This window comes from Tasmannia lanceolata, unplaced genomic scaffold (assembly GCF_043159265.1).
Source record: "Tasmannia lanceolata isolate RefF3 unplaced genomic scaffold, GAP_Taslan_0.1 ptg000005l, whole genome shotgun sequence".
NCBI classification, from domain to species: domain Eukaryota; kingdom Viridiplantae; phylum Streptophyta; class Magnoliopsida; order Canellales; family Winteraceae; genus Tasmannia; species Tasmannia lanceolata.
Window position 1 is genome coordinate 16754705 of NW_027518682.1, and position 27583 is coordinate 16782287.

The 27583-nt window shown below is 36.7% G+C and overlaps 1 protein-coding gene and 1 long non-coding RNA gene across 8 annotated transcripts in view; both read left to right on the top strand.

The window, feature by feature from the left end:
* LOC143877730 (Outer arm dynein light chain 1 protein) overlaps window positions 1-16098 on the top strand; it is a 30290-nt gene extending 14192 nt beyond the window's left edge. The window contains exons 6-11 of one of the 7 annotated variants that reach the window (XR_013250733.1): window positions 6938-7011; window positions 7155-7236; window positions 7316-7441; window positions 7598-7704; window positions 12323-12397; window positions 13253-13390. Coding sequence is in view for 6 of the 7 variants with exons in the window: in XM_077379934.1 (XP_077236049.1) it covers window positions 6938-7011; window positions 7155-7236; window positions 7316-7441; window positions 7598-7704; window positions 13253-13413; window positions 15584-15823 (790 nt within the window). In the remaining variant the exon portion in view is untranslated. The other 6 variants (XM_077379934.1, XM_077379935.1, XM_077379938.1 and 3 more) reach the window with 6 other exon arrangements.
* Window positions 16099-18362: 2264 nt separating this feature from the next.
* Window positions 18363-24838, top strand: LOC143877732 (uncharacterized). The gene is made up of 2 exons (XR_013250734.1): window positions 18363-18743; window positions 24552-24838. It is a non-coding gene; the product is annotated as an uncharacterized LOC143877732 (long non-coding RNA).
* Window positions 24839-27583: the final 2745 nt, after the last annotated feature.

Below are 27583 nucleotides of genomic sequence, written 5' to 3' on the forward strand. Positions count from 1 at the left end.
GGGCGCCACTTTTGGGCCTTGTTTTTATATATATGGTATATGTACATACACCTTTGCATCACAATGGAATGATTGCCTTTTTCTCTTTGTGAAATGCTACTGTACGTTTCTCCCTAGAAGGAGAAACGCACAGTGCTAGCAAAATAAAAAGACCTCTTGCTTTAAAAAAAAAAATGGGATTTTGGAATCTTGCTTTAAATGTATCATTTAAAGAGGGAAAGAAGTGAAACGTGTGTGCTGCCTTCCTTACTCCCTTAAATTTTTGTGTGGACCACCTTTAATCTTGCAATCAAGGATCTTCTTTTGGTAACCTTTTAATGTTCTTGGTAGATAAATTAGAAGGATGACTCACAAAAATAGAAAACTTGTAAAAAGGGATTTCTTGGGGGGAAATCAAATTTATAAATTAGGCCTTCCTCTCTTTCTCTCCCTCTTATGAACGTATATTTCATTGTTTTTGATTTTTCTATTGCCACTCAAATCAGAGAGAGAGAGAGAGAGAGAGAGAGAGAGAGAGAGAGAGAGAGAGAGAGAGAGAAGGGATTGGGAACAAGCCAAAGAAGAAGAAGTAAAGGGATTGAGACCTACCTCCAAATTTCCACCTACGGTAACTCTCTTCTTCCTTATTTTTCAATTGATTAAACCCTATAAGCCAACTTTGATTTTTATCAAATTCCCACCCCATGCCATGTTGATAATCGCAGCCCTTATTCAAATTGATGAAGGCAACCCTTGTTTCACAATATAGAATTCCACCCCCTTCCGACCTTGAAACCCACTCTCACCTTCAACAGCAAGCACCATTGAAATAAAGCCTTCAAATTACAAGACCCTAATAAAGCTTCATAAACCCCACAAATAGATGAGATTTCCACCAACCAATCCATGGCTGCAACTTTAAAACCCACTTTCCCTTTTTATCTTGAATGATCTCACCATGGCTTCCAACCTATACATTTCATAAATTTTCCTTGATCCCATGTTCGGACCACCGTCTGCGCATGCAAACCCATTTTCTCAAAACCTTCAAGGCAGTGATATAGAAACAAAGAAAAGAAGACTAATAAAATAATAAAGTCACCCCTTTTACTACCTTAGGCCACCCTTTTTAGTATCATGATTTCTACTTACAAACACTACAACAGGATGGTCCACGTAACGTAAGAAAGGGTGTGAGTAAAAACATAATCGTCAGATGTTGTATCCCGTACTATAGTTCTTAAAATATACACATAGTAAAATTTCATTAGTAATGCCACCACGCTATCTTTTAAGCCTTTGAGCATGACCATCAGAGAATCAATCCACCTTAGTTACCCAGACATGTGCCTCGTTCACTTCCACCTTTATGCAACCTGCAATAAGAAATAGAGGTTTAGAAGAAAGAAGTGTTAATTGAAGGAGTTTTGACACAAATGCTACATAATTGTTCAGGGTACTTCTCAAGTTGCTTTCGTGAAATTCTCATCTGCACTATCTCACTCCTTTCCACGCAACATCCAGGCAAGTGAATATGGACTCGCTTCATAACGGTAACTCAGTGTAATTCCTATGATTATTTGATATGTGACTGTGTTAGAAGGTAAAGGCATCGCATATGTTTCAATACCATACTTCTTTAGGCTTTCATTTTAGAAAGCAAATTTGCTATGATTTATGTTAGATAAAGTTGTAAATTAAAATAGACCCAGCATGTTCATAAAGAAAAATTGTATATTCTGTATGCCATTCTAGGATTTGGAAATGAGGGAGGGAGGACTAAGGCAGACCCTTAGATTCGTCCTTGGCCTAAGGTAGTAAAAGGGGTGACTTTATTATTTTATTAGTCTTCTTTTCTTTGTTTCTATATCACTGCCTTGAAGGTTTTGGGAAAATGGGTTTGCATGCGCAGACGGTGGTCCGAACATGGGATCAAGGAAAATTTATGAAATGTATAGGTTGGAAGCCATGGTGAGATCATTCAAGATAAAAAGGGAAAGTGGGTTTTAAAGTTGCAGCCATGGATTGGTTGGTGGAAATCTCATCTATTTGTGGGGTTTGTGAAGCTTTATTAGGGTCTTGTAATTTGAAGGCTTTATTTCAATGGTGCTTGCTGTTGAAGGTGAGAGTGGGTTTCAAGGTCGGAAGGGGGTGGAATTCTATATTGTGAAACAAGGGTTGCCTTCATCAATTTGAATAAGGGCTGCGATTATCAACATGGCATGGGGTGGGAATTTGATAAAAATCAAAGTTGGCTTATAGGGTTTAATCAATTGAAAAATAAGGAAGAAGAGAGTTACCGTAGGTGGAAATTTGGAGGTAGGTCTCAATCCCTTTACTTCTTCTTCTTTGGCTTGTTCCCAATCCCTTTCTCTCTCTCTCTCTCTCTCTCTCTCTCTGATTTGAGTGGCAATAGAAAAATAAAAAAAAATGAAATATACGTTCATAAGAGGGAGAGAAAGAGAGGAAGGCCTAATTTATAAATTTGATTCCCCCCCAAGAAATCTCTTTTTACAAGTTTTCTATTTTTGTGAGTCATCCTTCTAATTTATCTACCAAGAACATTAAAAGGTTACCAAAAGAAGATCCTTGATTGCAAGATTAAAGGTGGTCCACACAAAAATTTAAGGGAGTAAGGAAGGCAGCACACACGTTTCACTTCTTTCCCTCTTTAAATGATACATTTAAAGCAAGATTCCAAAATCCCATTTTTTTTTTTAAAGCAAGAGGTCTTTTTATTTTGCTAGCACTGTGCGTTTCTCCTTCTAGGGAGAAACGTACAGTAGCATTTCACAAAGAGAAAAAGGCAATCATTCCATTGTGATGCAAAGGTGTATGTACATATACCATATATATAAAAACAAGGCCCAAAAGTGGCGCCCCAATCTGGGGGAGTATTAAATGAATTTTCACCCACAAGGAAATAGCGTTAGAAATTGTTTTGGGAAGGACACCTATGTTGAAAATATTTTTGATTGCCAAGAATGCCCCTCACACAAAGGTCTAATGTGTTAATCTTGCTTGGGGCAAACTTGCCACACCTACCTTAATTAAAACTTGGAGTGGAAATATCAATTTTTTTGTTTTACAATACATAATAAGAGGGTGGTTTAGAAAGGCTATGGTTTTCACGTTAAATTATAGGCCCCACCACAATCGAAAATTAAAGGTCTCCATCAATATCCCATGAAACCCTTTTTATGACCCATATTAATTAGGTTAATACACTCAGAATCTTAACTTTTTAGGGTGAAATTATCCTACATAAAAACCCAAATTTTCAGTTGTTACAGAACACAACATCAATAGGTGGTGCCCGTAAAATCATTTCCATAGGCTGATCCTAGCCGTCCAATCTATAGAGGTTTCCATAATATGGTGTTCCTCTTCAGGTGCCCGGAGTTCGTAAATATTTTGGAAGGTGCGCGGGAGTCGTTATATCCCCAAAAAATCATAAGGAAAAGTAATTTGTTCGTAATTGTCATATTTCGTAATCCTCTCGGTAGTTTTTTTTCGTAATTGTCATATACAGGCACCCGTGGTCCGTAATATCCCTACAAAACTTTAATACGTAATGATTATTATCATTATATGTAGCTTCTTTTCGGTAGCTATTATTATTGCTAGCCACCTTTCCAGACATAGTATTTCTGTGAGGTTTTTCAACACGGCTAATAAGACAAATCTCTAAACGCATACAATCGCAAAGGACGGGCGAGACGTAGCCTTCAGAGAAGGTGGCTAGCAGATTGGAAAAACTTTTCCAAAATTTTTTCCTGGAAAAGACGAATGACAAAATGGAAAGTTACGTGCTTAGTATATAGATATAGAGCTGACACGTAAGTGTAAACAGTAAAAAGCCCTTCCCTCTTTATAATAGTATATATATATATGAGGAAAGTGTTGGTGAGCTTAAGCTCACCAAACTTATGGTGAGCTTAAGCGCCCAATCACATTGGGGCCTACTTTGTTAGGATGATCCAAAGCATTCATTTGAAAGGCCCTTACATAGATGGGGTGTGTACCAAAAATCAGCTCCATAGGATCATCCTAACCCATCCATTATATACAAACAGTCAAACACACACACACACACACACACACACACACACATCCAAACAAAGTGGGCGCCTTATGTTTTGTGAGCGCCACCTCATATAAGCTTATATGAGGTTAACCTCAGGAACTCTGTTCTCATATATATATATATATATATATATATATATATATGAGAATATATATATGAGAATAGTGCTCCTGCGCAGCTGCTCAAATAGCTTATCTGAGCCTATCTGAGCAGCTGCTTCAAAAACTCATGCAGCCCACATTTTTTGGGTGATTCAAAGCATTCATTTGAAATTCCCTTCCATGGATAGGGTGTGTACCAAAAATCAGCCCTATAGGATCATCCTAACCCAATCAAAGGTGGAGGGGAAAATGGACAGACACTGTTTCTAACCATTTTTTCCCTCCACAAATGGCAAGGTTAGGATGATCCTAAATGGCTGATTTTTGGTACACACCCTATCCATGGAAGGACATTCCAAATAAATGCTTTGGATCACCCAAAAAATGTGGGGCCACATGAGTTTTTGAAGCAGCTGTTCAGATAAGCTATCGGAGCAGCTGCGCAGGAACACTTCTCTCTCTCTCTCTCTCTCTCTATATATATATATATATATATATATATATATATATATAGAGAGAGAGAGAGAGAGAGAGAGAGAAAAGTGTCTCAGAGAACCTTCTCTAGTCGGCCGACTAGAGAACCTTCTCTAGTCCGCCGACCCAAAACACAGTGGGCCCACAATGTTTGGATGATCCAAAGCATTCATTTGATAGGCCCTGACATAGATAGGCTGTGCCCAAAAAATCAGTTCCATAGGACCATCTTAACCCTTCGATTTGTGGAGCTAAAAATTGGGCAAATTAGTGAAGTTTTATACCCATCCATTTTAACCTCCACAAATCGTAGGGTTGGGATGATCCTATGGAGCTGATTTTTTGGGCACACCCTATCCATGTCAGGGCCTATTAAATGAATGCTTCGGATCACACAAAAACTGTGGGCCCGCACTGATTTTTTGGCGGACGGACTAGAAAACTTTTCTAGTCAGCCGACTAGAAACATCAACACTTTCCTCTATATATATATATATATATATATATATATATATATATATATATATATATATATGAGGAAACTGTTGGTGAGCTAGCTTGCCCAATCACATGGGTCCCACATTTTGGGGAGTGATCCAAACCATTCATTTGCAAGGCCTTATCATAGATAGGGGGTGTACCAAAAATCAGCTCCATAGGATCATCCTAACCCCTCCATTTGTGGAGGGGTTAGGATGATCCTATGGAGCTGATTTTTGGTACACCCCCCATCTATGTAAGGGACTTTCAAATGAATGCTTTGGATCATCCTAACAAAGTGGGCCCCCATGTGATTGGGCAAGCTAGCTCACCATAAGTTTGGTGAGCTTAAGCTCACCAACAGTTTCCTCTATATATATATATATATATATATATATATATATGGGAAACTGTTCGTGAGCTTGAGCTCATATAAGCTTATATGAGCTAGAGTACCCATTCACATGGGCCCCACTTTTTTTGGGGTGATCCGAACTATTCATTTGCAAGGCCCTATCATAGATAGGGTGTGTACCAAAAATCAGGTCCATTGGATCATCCTAACCCCTCCAAAAGTGGAGGGCAAAAATGGGCAGATTTGTCTACAAATGATGGGGCCTTGCAAATGAATGGTTCGGATCACCACAAAAAAAGTGGGACCCGTTTGTTTGGGCACCCTAGCTCATATAAGCTTATATGAGCTCAAACTCATGAACAGTTTCCCTATATATATATATATATATATATATATATATATATATATATATATATATATATATATGAGGAAAGTGAAGCTACACCGCCGGTGTAGCTAACTTAGCTACACCGCCGGCTTAAAATACAATGGGCCCACATTGTTTTGGTGATCCAAAGAATTCATTTGATTGGCCCTCACATAGATAGGGTGTCCACCAAAAATCAGCTCCACAGGATCATCCCAACCCTACGATTTGTGGAGGCAAAAATGAACGTGTAAAAACCTTCACAAATTTGTCCATTTTTGCCTCCACAGTTTGAAGGGTTGGGATGATCCTATGGAGCTGATTTTTGGTGGACACCCTATCTATGTGAGGGCCAATCAAATGAATGGTTTGGATCACCAAAACAATGTGGGCCCATTGTATTTTAAGCCGGCGGTGTAGCGCCGGTGTAGCTTCACTTTCCTCTCTCTCTCTCTCTATATATATATATATATATATATATATGGGCAATGGAAATAAAATACCATTCAAAAAAATAACATGGAAAATAAAATCCCTAAAACTAAATAATATAGAAATAAAATCCCTAAAACTAAATAACATAGAAATAAAATCTCTAAAGTCTTATTGGGCAAATATGCTCCTTATTGGGCACCACGCTCATACGATCCTCATCACTAGTATTCTGCTGTTAAGTCTCCCATCATTACTATTACAGTCAATTTGATGGTATATTATAGAATCTCATGCTTTAATGCCGCAAAAAGACTGCTATATTAACAGAACAATCAGTGATATGAGAACCTTTATGTCAGCTCTTTATTGGAAGGCATTATTCTGTCATTGGTTCATTGCCTCGAATGTTGCTAATTCATTCTTTCTGACTGCATTCTATAAAACTTTAATGGAGAGCCCAGTATTCAAAACATGATGTAGCTCTGTAAATTATTTATAATGTTATCTTGATCGATTGAGTTTGTCTATGCGTACTTTTAGTTTCCATTTACACACGAGGCTCCTCGTAGAAGGGAAGGGTTACTTGACTATTATTTGTTCAAGACTTTATTTTAATATAGTTCATGAATCCGATTGCTTTTGTTTTGCTCTATATGCAGAGAAGTAGCTGTGTTGTTGAGCAGTGAAAAGAAATTGTACTTGTTAGTCATAGATGCAACACCTAATGGGCCAGGTATGGTTATCTACATTATTATCTTCTTGCAGGCTACATATTTTTTGTTTCAGTTGCTTAATTTTTTTGTTCAATCTGAGAAAAAACTATGTAGATCGTTTGGATATGTAACTACTGTGGCATATTTGGTTGGTGCTTAACAGGAAGCATCTCAAAAGTTTTGGGATGCCATAGGCTTGAAGACATAAAGGAAATTGTGATCGGAATAGGGCTGCAGGTTTTGAGGTTAGTATGTTTTTTTTTTTGTTAATCAAGGGGTACTTGTCACCTTTTAATCTAGCTTACTCTTGTTTCTTTTTATTAGGTTGTACATTGAAGGGGATGCACCATTCCTGTTTATAACCAGGACTATTGAGAAATCAAGGGGATTACTTTGTCTAATGCAAATCTGTGATTCTAGTGAATCAAGTAATGGTTGCTCTTTACGAAGGTGATTTCTCCAGGTGCCACTTGTTTTTTTTTCTCTGAAAGCTGAAATAAATGCTGCAACCAAATATGGTCTTATCTCAAGGAGTGCCTTGTTTTTATTCATTTTATTTTCCTTTATGTGGGTTTGGGTTGGGGCCATTGGAAATTTATATGGCAGTTGGGAGCAGGTTCAGGTCAAGTTGTGTGAAAAACATATCTGTGGAGGTTTGAAAATGAGCATATACCTATACTCGATGATGCTGTTTTGGCACAAAAGCAGTGAAGGTATGCTTTTGAGTTTTGAATGTTGTACATTGTTTATGATTTTTGTGAACATATTCCAATTACTTCCTAGGAGGGCATTTATACATCGAGGTTGGAAAACTCAGGGCTCGGACTTGACTCGGTCAAGGCTAGGATATGACTCGGAAGAGTCAACATGATGACTCAGTCTATTCAATTTTTTTTCTAAAAAAGCATGTAGTAGCTAAGAAACATTAGTAAAATTCACGACCTGTTTAAGTTCTACTTGTAGATTAATGTAGAGAGACAAAAGGAAAACGGAGCTACTTAGCAGAACAGCATCATGAGGAAGGTTGAGAAAATTAGAAAAATGAAGACTTAAGGAATAAGTAGACTAAACAAAAAACAGAAAAATGTGGAGAAGAAATCCTATCATGCGATGTCACCGCCACTGGAATCCTCACAATTTATTTTCGAAGAAAATCCTAAGGGTCCGTTCCAATCGACTTAAAACGATTGTAAAGCAAAGTTTTACTGTGGATCGGATTTTGTGGTCCGTTCCAATCGGCGTAAACATAATTTTACATTGGTTTTACGAGGTAGGGTTGTATTCTTATTTCCGAGTTTTCGATGGTAATTTAATTCCAAATAATATCAAACAACCATCCGTTCTTTTCAACTCTTCTCTTGCTTTTCACCACAACAACAAAAAGCAAAAAGTAATCTCTCTCTCTCTGAAAATGTCATAGAAGACAAACCTCTTCCTGCATCCACCCCCAAAACCGCCACCAGCTCCTCTCCTAAAACCACCATCCCCAAAACGAAAATAAAAATCATCAAGAAGATCGCAAGAAAGAAATGCCCTCCACTTCCCACTACCAAATAAGAATAGAAAAACCCTAGCTCTTCCCCCGTTTCCTATCCCAAATGATAATCATAACCTAATCATCGAAAACACTACCAACTAGTGGAATGAAGACTCTGATCTCCACATAAGGCAGTCATCCGTTGATTGCAAGAATTTTACAGAGATTGGCTTCTTCAAGATTTGCAGAGATTGGCTTCCTGTGTGTTAAAATGACCCTAGCTCTTCCTTCAAAAACCCTACCAAGACCCTAGCTCTTCCTTCGTGGGTGTTAAAGTGATCTTCTTCCTATCAAAGATTTGCGAAGATTGGCTTCTAGAAGTGGAATCTTTATTGGGTTTTCCTCCCTCTACGCTTTATTATGCAGAGGGAAAATCATTATCGTGGTTTTTGTCTCTAGCCTCCCTCTACCCTTCCTATCAAAGATTCTAGAAGTGGAATCTTTACAGACTCAAATGGATCCATGAGTTTTGTTGTAATGGTTGTGTGATGTCATCCAATATTCTAATTCTTGTAAGTGGGGACTTGGTCACATATACATGCATTGGATTATTCCGAAAAAAAATCTCAAAAGGCTATGCTTTTTGTTTCATCTTAGTGGGCTGCTACCTGATAATATTTACAGCCCTGTTGACAGAGATGGATACGATCCCCATCTATGTCACAAATCTCGTTCTCAGGAATTTCTTGTTAAGGGAAAATTTTGGGATATATTAAATATTTCTGTTTTTTTTTTTGGGTTTATATGGTGAAAAAAAGGTAAAAATAATTTAAAAAAAAATATTAAATATTAAATTAAAAAAATATTTAAAAAAGGGTTGAGAACCATTGTGATTGCCAAAGTATTGGAATATTATTGTTAGTAGAAAAAGACTAAGAGACTGTTAACTAAGGGGTCCTGTTTGTTTTGGAGTTTGAGAACCCATTGTGAGTGCCAAAGTGCCAAACCGACACACAATTAGTTCTTAAATTCCAAAACAAACAGGGCCTAAGAGTGAATGAGATGTGACACGGACTGGATGACTTGAAGAAGGAAGAAAACAAAACGGTGTGAATATTATTGCTAGGATAACCACAATTGTAGAGAAAAGTCAGAGACCTGAAAGAAAACAAAAAAACTCTCTGGATTTTGCGATAAACAAAAATCAGTTCTCAAGGGAAAAAATGTTAATGCAATAAAACAAAAAAACCTCCTTGAATCAAGAAAAAAGAATCTCCTTGAATGGAAAACCCCAAGCACGAGTTCCTCTAGGGTTTAGAAAAACAGACAACTGAAAAAATGGAAAAACTGAAAAAAGAACAAGGAGATTAAAAAAAAAGAGGTTGATGCATGTAAACAAAAAACGCACTAAATAAAGAAAAAAAAAACCATAACTCTTCTGCTTCTTCTAAATAACAGCTTGCTTGTGGAGACGATGGGAGAAGGCGAAGTCGTAGAAGGGTTTCTTGTTTTGGGTTTCTCGCATGCACTGAAGATATTGAATAGGGTTTTGGTGGTTTTGGGTTTTCACTTTTACGGGAGAAACAACTAATTTTTATAAAAAAGACACGAATTTATCTCAATAAATTCACAGTTTTTGTACTTTTTACGATTTTTTCGTTTTATATGAGTTTAATACGCATATTAAACGTTTAGTTAAAATCTCGCATTTTTTTCGCGATATTTTCAAAATATAGGAGATATTTGTGACATAGATCCCCATGAATCATCTGAGGTATACCTGGTTACTCGTTTAACACAAGTGATTATCCACATGGTTTTAAATTTCTCTGTTATTTCCCTGAAACGACTGAAATGTTTCCATTTTCATCCCCACCAAAACAAAATCTCAACGAATTCCTTCCACGTCATTTTTTTCTTGAAAATTTTGAAATATCGTTTGAAATTCCCGAAATTCAACCGAAATGGTCGGAACGACAAACAAATGGAAAGATGTTACTATTTACATCGTATAGAACTATTTTTTCTCAAAACAACAAAAAAATCATGTCCTAATGTGCTGTAAATAAAAAAAACACTTCGAATCAAAGAAAAACATTTTTTTGGTATTGACATAGAGTTGGGGTCCTTGGAGGGGAGACTTGTCATTGTTCTTTCTTATACTTTATACATTGTACTTCTTTATTAACTTTAATGTTTCAGACAAGTGCGACTACACATGTCACTAGGCTTTTGATCTGATTAAGCCATTATGGACGTCTTTCTTGCTTCTGTGATGGTTTCTAAGCATGTATTTGTGCTCATTCTAAGTTTCATCTTAAAATATCATCATTTGCATATGTTATCGACTTATCGTACATTTATGTGATTTTACAAGATTTCCACCAAAACTGAAATGTTTCATTTTCCGTGCTGGCCCAAACTGAAACCAAAAGCAAAATTTAAAAGATTGTTTTTCAAGTCACCTTCAAAAAGGATAACAACCATGCTTCAACATGAGAAGACAAAGCCTGATTGATTATTTTTTCTAACCAAGTTTAGGGAAATCGTTGAGATTGGGCTGATGATGAATTACCACCCCCAGGATAATTTAGTTGATGCTGGCAACAGAATGCATTTTGTGTGATTTGATTCAATTCTTTCTTTTCCTTGAACTACCCCACATCTTGTTTTGTTATGGGCACTGGATCAAAAGAAAAGGAAAACTTTTACAGTGAAAATGTTAAACATTTAAAAGCCTTACAAATGAAATTATTTTACATGGAATTTTCTAGGGGCCATCACAGAAGGCATTTTGCGGGCCGGCTGTTGCATGAGAGAGCAGCCACCTCAGATGAATTAAATGAATAAGACAAAATCTGAGCCTATGTGGCTGTTCTCTCATGCAACAGCTGGTCCGCAAAGCGCCTTCTACGATGGTCCCTAGCAAATCCCATTTTACAATAGCTTTACTGCAGTTGGAATGGTCCCTAAAGAAATGCACTTAAATAGCATGCAAATGCAATATCATTGGGGACTTCCTCAGCATAGTTGAATCGACTGAATTTGATATAAAACAAAATAAAGAAAACAATGTCGACTCGTTTGGTTCTTGGGGACTCAACAAGTCGCCCTCATTAAAAAACTCTGTCAAACTCAACCGAGTCACTATTTTTTATATAAAACCGACTCTTCTCATACCTTGACTCAATTTTATGTAAAAATGCGTTGACTAGGCGAGATTTGCAACCTTGATGTACGTCCTTCAATTGGTTGCACATCCTTCTTTCCTTATTGGCTCTTCATACCTTTTGCCCAATTTTTTTTGGGAGTGATGATATGGGGACCGAGATTGGAACTGAGAGTGTAATCCAACAAATCCCTACACGCCACATGGCATGAGAGGGGTAGTTTTGCCATTTTTATGAAGAAAAAAAGCCAAAAATCAAGGTAAAGATTGCTAATGTGTTAAGAGGCTATTTGTTCAGTTCCACTCTTGGTCCCCAAATCGGTTACCATATCACTATTCATAAATAATGACTAATATATCTGATTCATTGAGTTTGACACAAGTGTGTGAAGACTGAACTTGTAAGTTCCCTACAAATAGCTCGGGTAGCATGGCACAATACATTAGACTAGTATTAGACTTGAGTTGCATATGGTATGTAACTGTTTTATGAAAATGTTGCTATTAGTAATTGGTACCTATTCCAATCTCTCACTCTTTACATGATGGTTGCATTTTCTAAGAGTTATACCCATCCATCAAGGTTCTTTTCAAAATATTATAAGCTTGTTTATGTTATGTGAAGAACCAAAAAATATGCGTCAAGTGATAAAATTCTATAACAATCATTAATTTGATGTGGCAGAATAAATCATCATCATATGTGTCCATGGATTTGCGTGCAGGAAAAGTGATAGATCATATGCTAGAACTTGGAAAGGTATCGTACATAAGTCCTGGTCACTGAATTATCCAATTTAACATGGAGAACTTTGTCCATTATACTATATTCCTAGCTGTGGGGTTTCATTTCTGAAAGCAATCTGTAAGGATCCAACATGTATATGTAAATATTTCCCTTGAAGGATCCATGGTCCTTGTTTATACATACAAAAATCCCAGTGCAGCATTGCTACCTTCTACCCTTCCGTGTTTCTCCTTTTCACCTCGTTAATTCACCTATGCATTCAATGAACTCCTTGTGGTGGTGTAGTGCATTGTTCTTGAGATATTATTGATTATATCTTGTAGGATCTAGAATGTGGGTTTAGTAGTTAAATTTTCTGTTTGAAAGAGGCGAAGGAGACTAATGTCAGAGACTGGTGAGTTGCAAAGTAACCATTAAATAGAATAATGACTGAATCTGGTCTTTCATTTCCTGGAAAACATGAAGATACAAGAGGCGCCTTGCGCCATTTGGCCTGAGGGTCAACATGAAAGGATGGGGAAAGAAATAAAGCGATAGAAACTAGAAAGGGGGTTTCGAGATATCTCAGAGTTGTTGAGCTCCAATGGTCACTATTCTGTTCCCTTATTAGGCTTGAGACATATTTTATACCAAAGAAAAGGATGGAGGCTTCCATCCAATCTCTTGTCGATTCTAATCTTTGATAGCTTAAGCCTTTCCTTTTTTTTTTCCTGTCAATTGAAGTTTGTACACGTCTGGTACTGTGAGAGTACACTGCTCTCAAAACTTTATTTTTTACCGTGTTTTTGATAGTTTCTTCACTCTTGAAATTTTAGAAATTTAAGTCGTTTATATTTCTTAAAATGTCTTTTGCTGTTTTTTGAACAGAGGGTCTGTGGGTTTCTAGATCCCTATTTGTGATTGAAGGATATGTTCTGGTGTGCATTGAGGACCTTGCACAGTTTAGCTCTCTTACAGATGACACTGGAGAAGCTTCCCCATATTTCTCCCTTGATTCGTGCTGTCCCATCCGTGTCATATCGGAAATGGTAAACTTCGATTTATATCCCCTTTGATTTCGTATTTAACCTTGCAATATTTACAACATCTGCTGGTACTTGATATTATTGCCATTATATCTAGATTGATTGCTAAAAGATTACCCATTAAGTATTAAATGTGGTATTAGAATATTTTGGACTGAAATTTTGGGCTGATATGACTGTTGTCTAACAATATGTGGCAAAATAGTCTATTATAAACACATACTATTCTATATTATGATGGTTTTAAGGAAATGATTTTTGCACTCCATTGTCTTAATAACTGTGCTCCTCTCTTTATTCTGCACGTGTCTAATTAGATGTTTAAGGCTATACGATTCCCAAAAAACTATCAACAGCCAATCAGAAAAGGTGCTTAATAATGTGGGCACCATTATCAATACAAGGGAGCGTGGATGTCCTTTCCCCAATTTTATTAATCCAATATATCTTTACTGCCGTACTACTTGGAATTCTTCTTAGTTTACTTTGAAATGTTTGGATGGTACTTTGAATAATGGATATGTCCTTCAGATCTGTTTGGCATGCAGATATGAAAGTGGAGTGAGCTTTTCTCCCGAGTCCGCATTCAACCCTGAAAACTGGAGAATTTAGTTCACTCACATATCTCGTGGATAAGAGGCGAGAATGAGGGTGAGTGGCATTGTGGAATGCACATCTACTCTTTCCTAGCGCAACCAAACGGAGGATAAGTGAGAACCCGAAGTGGGTTTCATTCCTACTTATCCACAGACCAAACTCCCCCTTTCACTTTAAATCACTAGCATGATGTTCGACATCTTTACACAATATATGTAGAAATAGATGATTCTATATGCTCTATGCGAACTGTAGTTCAAATTGTTTTCAACTTCTGTCCATATTTCATTCCAAGTACCATTACACTGCATATGTAGAATTGATGATTGTATAACCTCTCCATTGTATTTCAAGGCATTTTTATTGTATATCCTCTCAATTGGGGAATATCTCATTATGATCGGTAGGCCCTGATCATAGCTTACTGTTCATGAGAAGCATCCCTTCATATGACAATCTTTGCTCATTAATTCTGCTAATTTAATACTACCCTGAGCCTCACTCTAATACCAAACTAATGCAAGACATTCTAGAGAAGGGAATGACTCAGAGGGAAAAGAGATGAATGGATTCCTAGGGGTGACTAGATGGAATCCAATATTTCAATCTAGGAATTTCAAGAAAAACAACTTTTGGGAGTATTTGGATCTAATAAGTGCCTATGTTAGAAACTAGCCCGATGGGTTGGCAAAGATCCGGTCGTTGGATCTCCACATATTTTGGATAAGTGATAAGATTGCTTAAGAGGATAATGATATTCAAATATCATGTCAATCAGACCGTTGTATTTGAGATCTAGGCAAGATCAAGAATTCTACAAATTTTGGGAAATCTTAGAACTAATCGCAACACAAATGAAAATCTGGACCAGATGTGTGGAATTTTAATCGATATGGTCATGGTTAAGAATCCCTTAATGTTTGAACGAGATCTGACCATCCGATCATTGTTCTGGCGAAACGCATACTCAAAAACCATCACATAAGCGAAAAATAACTAATGTAGCACTATGACTTGCATATTATAAAAGACTCATTTAAAATTCTATAGATAAAATTAAGTTACTTTTGTACTAAGGAGCCGCCCCATCTACGTCAAAAAATTATAAGACCCATTTAAAACTCTAAAACTACAATTAAGCTAACTTTGTACTAAGGATGCGCCCCATCTACATAGACACATTTAAAACTCTATAATCAAAATTAAGTTACTTCTGTACTAAGGATGTACCCCATCTACGTCAAAACTTGTATGTTAAAACTTGTCTAACTTGTCTTGCAAACAATAGCTTTTCCCTTCTCTTCATTGGCTCATATTTCTGGTCTAATTCTAGGTCACAAACAGTCCCAATCTTGGTTCTCCTCTTGCATATATTTTAACAACTTTTGAATGCTTAATTCTCGGTCACGAAAATGTAATATAGCACCCGGCAATCTACATCATCTTTAACCTCAACATGAGATTGTATCATATCAGATGGCCATGGTTAAAAAACGGGCAGATTTATCATCATCCTTATTACTTTTATTTTAAAACTAATCGTACAATTCAACCTAATGCTGCGTTACATTTTCAGGTCATTGAATCGAGGGAGAGTAGATGTGTGACTTTGAAGCTGGACCATGGCAAGTCCAAGAATATCTGCCTTTTGGCCGAGCTCGACAAGGAAAAGTATTTGGAAAAGAAGATCACGACATCTATCACATGGAGGCTTAAGTGGTTCTCTGATGACACCCTCCTCAAGTTTGTGGCCATACTCAAAGGCATTCATGCAGGAATAACCATGTCTCCTTTACCTGTAAGATGTGAATATTGATGCCATTTTAGTCTTCTGGTTTCGTATTCATTTCATTCATTTTTTTGTTTCCCTTCTTTCTTATTTTTTTTCTTTCTTTTAAGTTGCGTTTTTTGGTGAGCCACTGCTTCCATTTTGTATTCTTTGATTGATTTTCTTTCCTCAGTCCATTGATGTACAAATGTAGAGAACATCAAATGAAAATGTCGAATGAGTTTCCTTCTTTTTTTTCCTGCTCTCTCAAATCCATGTACCATGTACAGAAACGTCCGAAGAAATGTAAACAAGCTTGCTTTACTGACCCGTTTGGAATTCAGTGTTGTGATGGGGGGGGGGAGGGGGCGCATTGCATGAATATTTGGTTAAGAATGGTGAAAGGACCGTGGCAACACCTGAACTAATGGTTTTTTGTCTATTTGTCATATATTCGTTTGTTCTATACGAAATGATATCACCACTACCGTATTTTGATGATCGCACTCCTGACTTTATTAAAAAGTTATGGTATAGCCCGCCCCATAGGATGATCCAAACTGTCCATTTGATGGGCCGTTGTGCCCCAAAATTCATTTCCATAGGTTGATCCGAGGGTTAGGATCAATCCTCTAATATTCAGTCCCTCAATAGATCGGAGGGTTAGGATCAACCAATGGAAATGATTTTTGGGTCACAACCTATTTATGCTAATATATTGACAATTTATTAAGAAATATTTTAAATTTATAGAACCATAAACCATATCATCAACAACTTTGTCAAAATATCTAGTTTGGGTGTCAATAAAACTAACTCTGCTAGAATTATTTTGGTTATTGGGACTTTTGTGGAACAAAAAACTTCCTGGGAGATTGGTGGGAAAAAAAACTCCCTGGAAGTATCCCGGTAAAATAAAAATCACATGTTTGGTTGACCGGACTATGGTGGGAAAAAAAATCCCGGTAAAATAAAAATCCCGCTTTGTTTGGTTGCTTGAACTGTTGGGAAGAAAAAAGTTCTTCTTTTGGTTATTTTGGTTCCTCGGATTTCGTGCGGGATTTTTTTGGTTCCTGGGATTTTTTTTCCAGCTTTGGGTTTCGTACGGGGTTATATTGGTTTGTGAGATTCTTTTTTGCCCTCTATATAACTAGCAACCAAACGTGGGTTTCCTGCGGAAATTCCACAAAAGTCCCAAGAACCAAAATAGATATACCAACAAGTCTAAACCAATAGCATCCGTAGTTTGCTAAGTGAATTAAGGTAAATAAAATAGTCTGAATAACAAAACAATATCCAAACTCCACCAACTTCACCAACAAACAGAATGCTCTACCCATAAGTGAGCAAATGTAGCAACAATGCAACCATTATACGCCGACCATCAAGATTAATCCTTGAAATTCGGTTGGGAAATGGATAGACTTTCACCTTAGTTCACAACCTTACTGAACAAAAATGGCAAAAAATTGGAAGGTTAAAATTCGAGATTAATATGGTTTTGGCTAAAAAACGTAGTAAAAAAATCGTCAAATAAATTAAAACATGACAGACGTGTTTAGTAGGTCTAAAATTTAGTTATTTACATATTATAGCAAGGGTAAAATGGGAAAGTTGGTAAAAAAATGCATTTAACATGTTTAAAACTCGTTTATGCATTTAACATGTTTAAAACTCGTTTTAAACATTTTCTTGAATAAAGAAAAAAAAAAGTATTAAGAAGAAGTTAAACTAGGGCTGCAACTTGGGTTGGGTTTTACCTGACTGCATCGACCCAACCCGAAAATAGCTTCGGGTTGAGCTGGGTCTACGATCCAAAAGCCAGCATGAATCTCGGGTCGAGCCAGGTTTGAAGGGGCCCGACCCGAGTTACTTAAGTTATAGTATGTATTTTTTTTTCTAAAACTTTGTTACTTTAAAAGTGAAAACTCACGCACGCACGCAATGAGTATAATCATTTTCATTTGGTAATGCATCAATTTATTCTCTTTGGACTAGTTATTAGTTAACGCACTAAAGAGTTTGCCATGTTTGAGTTTTTCTACTTTTATGAGTTGAGTTGCCTTGTCAAACAAGAGTTTTCCTTAAAAAATTGCATCAACATAAAAAATCCGACCCGAAATTTATCATGGGGAGAGCGCGGGGTTTGGGAATCGTGGGTTTTCCAGAAAAAAACCCGACCTGACCCTAAGTTAAACATTTTCTTGAAAAAGAAATAAAGTATTAAAAAGAAGTTTTCCCAATTGGGATTTGCTAGGGACCATTGAAGAAAGGCATTTCGCAGCTGGCTGTTGCATGTGAGAGCAGCCACCTCCATGAATAAAATCAATAAGACAAAATCTGCTGAAAAGTGAGCATGTGTGGCTGCTCTCACATGCAACACTCAGCCGCGAAATGCCTTTCTGTAAAGGTCCCTAGCAAATCCCTTGCTAACTAAGTGTGTCCCAAAAATCAGCCTGTTATAGAGGGCTGAGATGAATCTCACTACGAAACACGTTTTTAAATCTCAGCCCTTCACAAAAAAAAAAAGGTCAAAAGCTGATTTCTGGGCGACACACTCAGTCGCGACGGAGGGGTAATCATCTCAGTTACGCATCCTCCAGTTTTAAATCCTAAGGGCATTCCCGTAATTTCGATGAAAGCCAATGACAATGTGTTGCGACCAAAGATGCTCAAACCCTAATTGCGGTCTATAAAACCCACATCTGCCTCGAAAGATTAGGACGCTGAAACCCTAATCCTGGGCTGTGAAACCCCCCTCTCGCTCTCGCTCTAGCTCTCATGTTTTTTATCCGTTTTTTTAACTTTCTTTCCTAATTTATTTTATTTTTAGCACTCTTTTGTTTAAGATTTTTCTGGTGGAAAAGCTACAAATCCTTTTCCTTAGATCAGAAATACGAAGAGATGCGAGATCGATCAAGTGCTTTGGACATGCGGTTTCCAGTTATCATGGATCCTCGCTTTTCTCGTAAGCTCTACATTTTTATCTGTTCTTACCTTTCTTCTGAAACTTTTTTTCATGATCTTTGGCTATTTACTGCCGAAAACAAGCAGATCTGGTGCAGATCTGAACTGTCTTCTAACTGAGATGTTTTTATAATATCTTTAACAATCTTCTAGTTCTTAATTTTACCTATCGTTTGATAACTTCCACATGATTGCAGGCTATTACCATCAGAAAATCTCTCGATCTATTAATATCTTTTTTTTCTTTGAGATTCCCGAATTTCTCTTTCCTCTACAATCTGTTTGTAATGTTTTTTTTTGCCATCTTAAATATATTTATAGTATATTTCAAGATCTGTTAATTTCTTATCTGTTCTTTGTTATTTTTCCACATGATTGAGGGATTTTACCATCAGAAAATGCCTCGATCTAAAATTGCCTTTTTTTAGATTCCTGAAACTTCTCTTTCCCCGAAGATCTGTTCAGAACCTTTTTTTCCCTTAAATCATTCAAAAAATAAACAATTTCTTTTCTTAGATATGTAAAGGTTTTCCAGGAACCGTGCTCGATGATGACTATTATGCTTTAACCACACTGAACTAGAAGTTTAAGGGCGTTTTTTTTATATTCAATTTGCATTTGAACCTGCTTTTATGCTTGGGCGTAGCCTAGTGATCCTTTATCCTTAGAGTGTGAGATTGCCTCTGCTTATTTATTATGAGCAATGGAATACAATCTCTTATTTAAGGAGAAGGTGAAGGCTTCAGCAAGCATGGAAGAGATTAGATGTGTGAATGTAAACAGCGACTGTAAAGTTCTAATGTGGACAAACCCATGGCCTTATATCTGAGTGCACGGTTTTAAGCTTTTATTACCTTGTGCTTGATTTTCTATCAACAGCTTTTATTACCTTCTTAATTTTCTATCAACACCTTTGTTTTTCTCTTTTATAATTTCTTCCATATCTGTAATTCATTTCTTCTACAATGGCCATGAGGAGTATATGAGGTGTATGGAAAGGGTGAAAGAACTTTTTGAAATTAAGGGAGATAGGTAATTAGGAAAAAAAACTCTTCTAATATATCTATACAAAGATTAGGAGAAGGAAGATGTATTTTCCTATATTACCTGTTCCTTTGATTTCAGAGGGTTCCTCCCTTTCCTTTCACTCCTTTAGCTGAATATGTTCGGATTAGGGGTCTCTGGTTTCGCTCTTTTGACAAGTGAGTTTGCATTACTAGTTCTTTGTATATTTATTAACATCAACTTTAATGCATAGTCTACTTCATCTCTGTATTTTTTAGCTAATCTGAGATATTTCGGTTATCATATCTGATGTGTTTTGTGCATGACTTATTTGTAATATTTAGCAGTTATTTTTGTGCTAAGAACATGTAATGCACTCTCTTTTTTGTATCACTTACCCTGCTATTTGGTTTGCAATAAAATGATTTCTGATGGAATTTCTTTCCATTGAAAATACATCTTCCAGCTTTTTTGGTAGACACTAGTATGCTGATACATGGGTGTAAAATGGACTGCCACATCCAATAGAAAACATGAATTTCAAAATGGTTGGTCCCACCCAAGAATGATAGCATTATGTTACTATGTTACTATGCCGAGCAAATCTAAGAAAAATTTGTATGTCCTTGCAGCAGCTAACAAATTTTAAATTGTGTTTAGATTGAGAGAGAGCAAGCATCAAATCCTAGGGATTTTGTGTTTAGATTGAGAGAGAGAGCATCAAATCCTGAGATACATTAATTGTGGGGGTCGCTGGCTTTGTGTTTCTCCCAAAATTTGGAGTATTAAATTGTGTTTAGCATTAATCGTGGGAATTATCGTGGGAATTCTTAGGGCTTTTGTTTCTCGTGCAATCAGAGAGAATTAAATCGTAGGTGGTTTGTCCGTCTTATGCAATTTTTAGGAGAAAATTCTTTCCAAAAAAAAGCTTTCATGTAAAGAAAGCGAATCACAATGGAAAGAAACATGCTTATTATGGAATATAGATAGATATTTACCTTGGGATTTTCCCCCTTTTTCTCATTTTCAAATAAAATTTCAAGCCAATTCGACCTTGTATTTCTTTCCATAGTATATTATATTGCATGGAAATTTTCTTTCTATAATTTTCCCCTTCATCTGAACTCTCCCTGAGATAGTTACTAGAAAACAATCTCGCAACTTGGATTTACATGCCTTTTTCTCATTGGGTTAAATTTTAATTTGCATCCATTATGCTATTAGAGTCCCATGTTCAATGATTCTCTGACTTCTCTAAATTATGTTAATTTGTCCGTCATATTCCTAGGTTGTTGTGTAGATTCAAACGAGATCTTTTGTGTTTGTTACATGCGAGTCTGAATATCTTTCTTTGAAGGAAAACACTTTGAAAACGGGATTCTGTTTGGAAAATAAAAAACGGGGCTGAAATGACCATTGATTTGACCCTTTTAATGTGCATTTAATGTTTTTTATGGGGATTTTAGCTCACTTCATTTGTCTTTTAGTGGATGTGCCTCTAATGATTGATGCCCGTTTTTTTTCCCCAAAATGCAATCCCGTTTTCCTAGCAGTACTCTTCTTTGAATTGTATAGATAAGAATTGTGCACATTTGTGGCGTTAGAGTTTCTCACTGTTGACTTTGAAATCCCATTATTGTATTACCTATTCCTTCCCTTCAATTTTAATTTTTGTTGCCAGCATGTGCCGTGCCCTTAATTTCTGTTTTACGTAGCTCCTCGGTTCTTGGAACATTTTCTCTTATAATTTTTCTCTTAGTTTTTCTTTTGCCTCGTGAAATTGCAATTGATTGACTTTGAGGAGGGCTCCTGTATGGAAAACAATCCTTAGAAGCTAGAATTCCATCAAGAATATATTCTGGAAAGAAAAAATATTAAGAGAAGCAGTTGAATTTTATTATAATTTCAATTGTCCCCCCTTTAGTTGTAAGAAGTAAGCATGGAAGCGATCAGATGTATGATTCGTATGAATACAAATAGCGACTGCGAATTTCTAATGTGTGGACCAAGTGACCAACCCATCGCCTTATTTATGAGAGCATGGTTTCAAGCTTTTATTACCTTGGTCCCAGGTTTCTATTAACTACTAAACTGTCCTTTTAAAACTAGAAGAAGGAAGATGTAGTTTCCGATGAAACATCCATTCCATTGAGTTCATAGGGCTCCTCCCTTTCCTTTAACTCTTTTAACTGTGGGAGTCACTGGGAATTTTCCTATAAAAAGGTATGAATATCGTGAGTGGGTTTCCTCCCTGTTCTTTTTTATCTTTCTATTATCTATTTTTTTGAAATGGCTCTTTCTATTATATATGTTTGCACAACTTATTAATTTTCATTTATTTTTATTTTTGGGTCATTTTAGACTCTCAGGGTAAGTGATGGAATCCCTGGGAAATAGATGTATATATGTTTGCATGTTTTATTGATTCAACTTTGACTATTACGTCCTTTATACGCTGCTATTAACTTATAATTAGCCTATGTCATGATGGCTCATGCTTGAAGGACTGTCTGCAACCCCTATTGTTAATTGAAATGGACATTACTACCTCTATCTTTGTATACTGATTTGTTTAAAATCATCAAAGCATTTGTCTTCACCATGTTTAGACTTTTAACATCATCTCTAAAGCATTGTTTTCTTCATGTTTATCTTTAGTTTTAGCTCTTTTGAGATATTTTGGTTATCATATCTGACTGGTATCGCTGGTTTGTGTATGATGTTGGTGACATTTAACTTTCAAGGCATCCATTTTGTGATGAAGAAAATGTAATGCGTTCTCTTTTTATGGCCACTTTAGTGGCTTTTTGCAAATTTAAATGTATAGAAAAACTTATTGGAAAACATTTCAATGGAAAGTGTATTTTCTAGTGTTTGTTAAACTCCTTGTCAACGGGAATTTATTTTGTAATGCACCCTCTTTTTGCAGCGAATTAAGAACTTCTCTTGCTAGTGACAAAAAAATAGTCTTGCAGCTTGGATTTCACAATCACTTTGTGGTCCGCACATAACTTGAAAGTTTAGATATGATGGGTTGCGCAAATTCAAATGTTGGGCCATGGTTTTCTTCAATCCATGCTTCACAAGTTCTTTACCTAGAAGCAACAGGCTCCCTAGACTGTTATCTAGCTCGAAACCAAACTTTTAATGGTTGTTGCCTGCAGGTCTGAATATCTTTCATTAAATTACAGGGATAAAAATTGTGCACATTTGTGGGTTTAGAGATCCTGACTATTGACTTCGCCAAACTAGTAATTTTATTCTATTTTCTTTGAAATCTCATTTATTATGATAGTTTTGCTTATAATGTGCATCCAAAAGCAGAGGAGGGTGCTATTAGTACTGTCCTTGATTTCAGTTTTAGGTGTCTCACTTTCACTCACAACCTTTATTCTTGCATATAATGTGCATCCAAATGCAGAGGTAGGTGCTATTAGTATTGTCCCAAAGTCTTTGTTTTGGAGAGTTGGGCTCCATAGTGAACGATTGATCATAACCCCTTGGGGCCTTTTTGGATGCCTCCAAATCTGGTCTTTATTTGCAAGGATATTTTGAGTTAATCTTATTTGCAAATGATACATGCAACTCTGGGCTGTGCATCTAGATGGCCAACTCTGGGCTGTGCATCTAGATGGCCCTGTTATGCTGTTAGAAGTGGTATTATTTAATGATTTATACTTGAACGATGTCAAACTCTGAGATTTCAAAGACAGTAAGTGAGAAATCCAGGTTTTAGAAATCTATCTGCTACTTTCTTGTTGACGGAAAGAAGGGAGAGAAGTATGAAAATTAGCTTCTTCTCGTCTCTTAGTTACAATTTTGAAGAAATTCCAGATTCTAAAATCGTGGATTTAGAATCTGGGATTCCTTCAAAATTGTACCTAAGAGACAAGAGAAGAAGCGGACCCCCTTCTTTCTGTCAGCAAGAGTGTAGGAGAGTCTTCCATATTTTCAGGTTTTAGAAATCTTAGGATGCAGGAGAGATTTTTAAAACGTGATTTTCTCGCTTAAAATCCAAGAAATGCTGTTAAGGCAGCATACAACAGCTTGATCAAGAACCCTCTTTTAAACTGTTTTTAAACTAAAGACTTGGATTATAAAATCTGTGTTTAGGGGCTGTTTGGATACATGGATTTTAGAATTCAGGTTTTTAGTTTAAAAACAGCGTAAAAGAGGGTCCACAATCAAGCTGCCGAATGCTGTCCCGGCAATGGTTCTTGGATTTTAAGTAAGAAAACCAGGTTTTTGTAATCTCTAGATGGGGGAGGGGGAGAGGTTTCTGAAACCTGGTTTTTTGGCTTAAAAACCAAGAAGCGCGGCCAAGACAACAGGCAGCACTTTGATCATGAACCATCTTTTACACTGTTTTCAAACTAAAAACCTGGATTCTAAAATCCGTGTATCCAAAAAATGGCCCCTTAGTATTTAGATAATATCATGCTTTTAGGACTTCATTTTTTAGTCATTCATGACAGAACAGGTCTTATTACATGCTGAGTTACATGTATTTTCAAGATTTATTGCTTCTTTTTGCAGAGAACATTCGTTGTTTAGCTCATCAATCCTTGTCTTCTATTTTGTTTTGTTTTTAATTTTTTTACTGTAATTGCATCTTTTACAACATTTATGCTTAAATTGGGCTGAAAAATATCATCCTCTGTTTTGTAAATCTCGTTGTCACAATCATTTGAAGAAAACTTTCTTTCCTACTAAGGTTGGCCTAAATACATGAATCTGAATTCTACTAGATTTCAATGGAAATTTCCTGATTCCAACTGAAATTTATAGCATCGGCCTTGAACAGCTAGATTTGAGAAGCACACTCAACCAAGCAGACTTATTGGGAGCCTCATTTCCATTTCAGGAGCAACTGTAGTCCCTTTCTACAGGGGTCCGCTGGTCAGGCTTTTCGAAATTATTGGTAGGGAATGCTCTGTTGAACATGTGTTGTGATCGACATTTGGTTAAGAGGGTTTTTTTTTTTCGGTTTTCTAGAAATTCAAAGTTACCTTTGGGTGGCTCTCGTGCTAAGATTTGGTGGTTTTCTATACTCGAGATTTTATGATTATGAAGGTGATGGAAATTTGATAATTTAAGGCCATGTCTTGCAGAGTTTTATGTTTGAGTAGAGTAGATACTCAAACATGAAAAAGTTTTTTGAGTATAGTTTTTTGTTTCATGAAAATCATGAAAAAGTAGATTCTATTTTGACTAGAGTTTTTTGTTTCATGATTTTTAGCCACTTTTCCTGATTTTTGTATCCACTTCACACCCCCTACGCCTTTCTCAAGGCTTGGAGACACTAGCTTATCAAATAAATGAAAGGACGATGATTTTTTCACTAGACGTGGCAAAAAGTGACCCGGTCCTACCGGCCTGCCCACAATTTACGGGTCTGGGTCACTAGTTAGTGACCTGACCTGTTTGAAATTTGACCCGGTCCGTAGACCTGGCAAAATGGAGCCCGTACCCGCGGGTACACCCGGCCCGCAGGGGTACAGGTACCAATTTCATTACCCGCGAAAAAAAGATACCTGCACCCAATTCGTACCAGTAGGTGGGTCTGGGTCGGGCGTTGGTGCCCGTGGGTTACCTGCCATTTGGTTTTCAACTTTTTATTCTCAAGGCCTAAACACTAAACAGTAAAAAAGAGACTATGTGGGTGGGCCAACAAAACAGGTCAAAGCAATCAGACTATGTGACTGGTATCTTTGGTTGTACCAAAACAAACACTTGTTAAAGCAAATGAAAAATTGTATGATGAATGGGCGTATAAACATGTACTCATCATCCCATCCTTGATATTTGATCCAACAGCAGCTGACTTGTTAAGAAACTGTTAAGAAACTGCTGGATTAAATATCAAGACTTGTACATCCATCGTACCACCTTTATGTTCTGATACGTGTAAACGGATCGAATTCGAATCGGATATAGCTATATCTGAATTCGATTACAGTATACACTATCCGAATTCGGATTCGAATTTGACGGATATTTAATATCTATTACCAAATTCGTATCCGTCGGATATTGTTCGAATTCGGATATTATTCGTATCCGTCTATCCGGTAAACTCGAACATTTTATTGCATCACTATCTCTTTGTTCTCCTTCTTACTCGAATAAAATTTTCAAACCCTAAAACCAGACCTCTACTTTCTCTTCACAAAATTAACTCTCAAACCCTAAAATATATGAGATCTTCTTCTTCTTTTTAAAACAAAGGCAGAGAGAGAGAGAGAGAGAGAGAGAGAGAGAGAGGCGGTGGGGATGGATGATGGTGTTGGCAGTAGTAGTCTTTGGGTTTTTTCTTTCCTTTTTTATATATATGAAGGAATGGGTTTGGGCTATTTTGAACAGGGGAAGTGAGAGTGTGTCATTACTAAATATAAATATTAAGGATATTATTAATAATAAATAAAAAGGATTTACTTCTCGGATTCGGATGTTAAACGGATTGGATATACCATTTACCAGATTCGCATCCGCTAAGAGCTGGATATCTCATAAACAGATTCGGATAATATCTGCTTGAAACAGATTCAGATAATATTCGCTTTAAATAGATTCGGATGCGGACGGTAATCGAATTTTTGAATATCCATTTACACCCCATATAATTTCTTTTGGTAAATATCGTGCGCTTGAGTGCACCATTCACATGGGTCCCACAATTTTTGTGAGGATCCAAACCATTCATTTGCAAGGCCTTATCATAGATAGGGTGTGTACCAAAAATCAGCTCCATTGAATCATACTATGGAGCTGATTTGTGGTCTGTCCATTTTGACCTCCACAAATGGATGGGTTAGGATGATCCTATGGAGCTGATTTTTTTTACACACCCTATCTATGTAAGGCCCTTTCTAGTGAATGCTTTGGATCATCCTAACAATGTGGGCCTCATTGGTTTGAGAGCTCAAGCTCACCATAAGGTTCCAACGCTCAAGCTCACAATCCTTTTCCTCATATATATATATATATATATATATATATATATATATAGAGAGAGAGAGAGAGAGAGAGAGAGAGAGAGAGAGGTTCCTACACGTGTAGATAAGTTATCTATACACTAGCTTAAAATATAGTGGGGGCCACATTATTTGGGTGATCCAAGCCATTCATTTTTAAGGCCCTCTCATAGATAGGGTGTTCACAAAAAATCAGTTCCATAAGATCATCCTAACCATTCGAACTGTGGAGGCAAAAAATGGACTAATTTGTGAAGGTTTAAAGACATCCATTTTACCTCCACAAATCGTAGGGTTGGAATAATTCTATGGATTTAATTTTTTGTAGATACCCTATCTATGTGAGGGCCTTTAAAATGGATGGCTTGTATCACCCAAACAATGTGGGCCCCCACTGTATTTTAAGCTAGTGTGTAGAGAACTCTCTACACGTGTAGGAACTGTTTTCTCTATATATACTAGCTTAAAATACAGTGGGGCCCACATTGTTTGGGTGATCCAAGCCATCCATTTTAAAGGCCCTCACATAGATAGGGTGTCTACAAAAAATCAGATTCATAGGATCATTCCAACCCTACGATTTGTGGAGGTAAAATGGATGTCTTTAAACCTTCACAAATTAGTCCATTTTTTGCCTCTACAGTTCGAATGGTTAGGATGATCATATGGATCTGATTTTTTATGGACACCCTATCTATGTGAGGGCCTTAAAAATGAATGGTTTGGATCACCCAAATAATGTGGCCCCCACTGTGCTAATGTGTAGATAACTTATCTACACATGTGTGTAGGAACCGTTTTTTCATATATATATATATATATATATATATATATATATATATATATGTAGGGGAAAGCGATT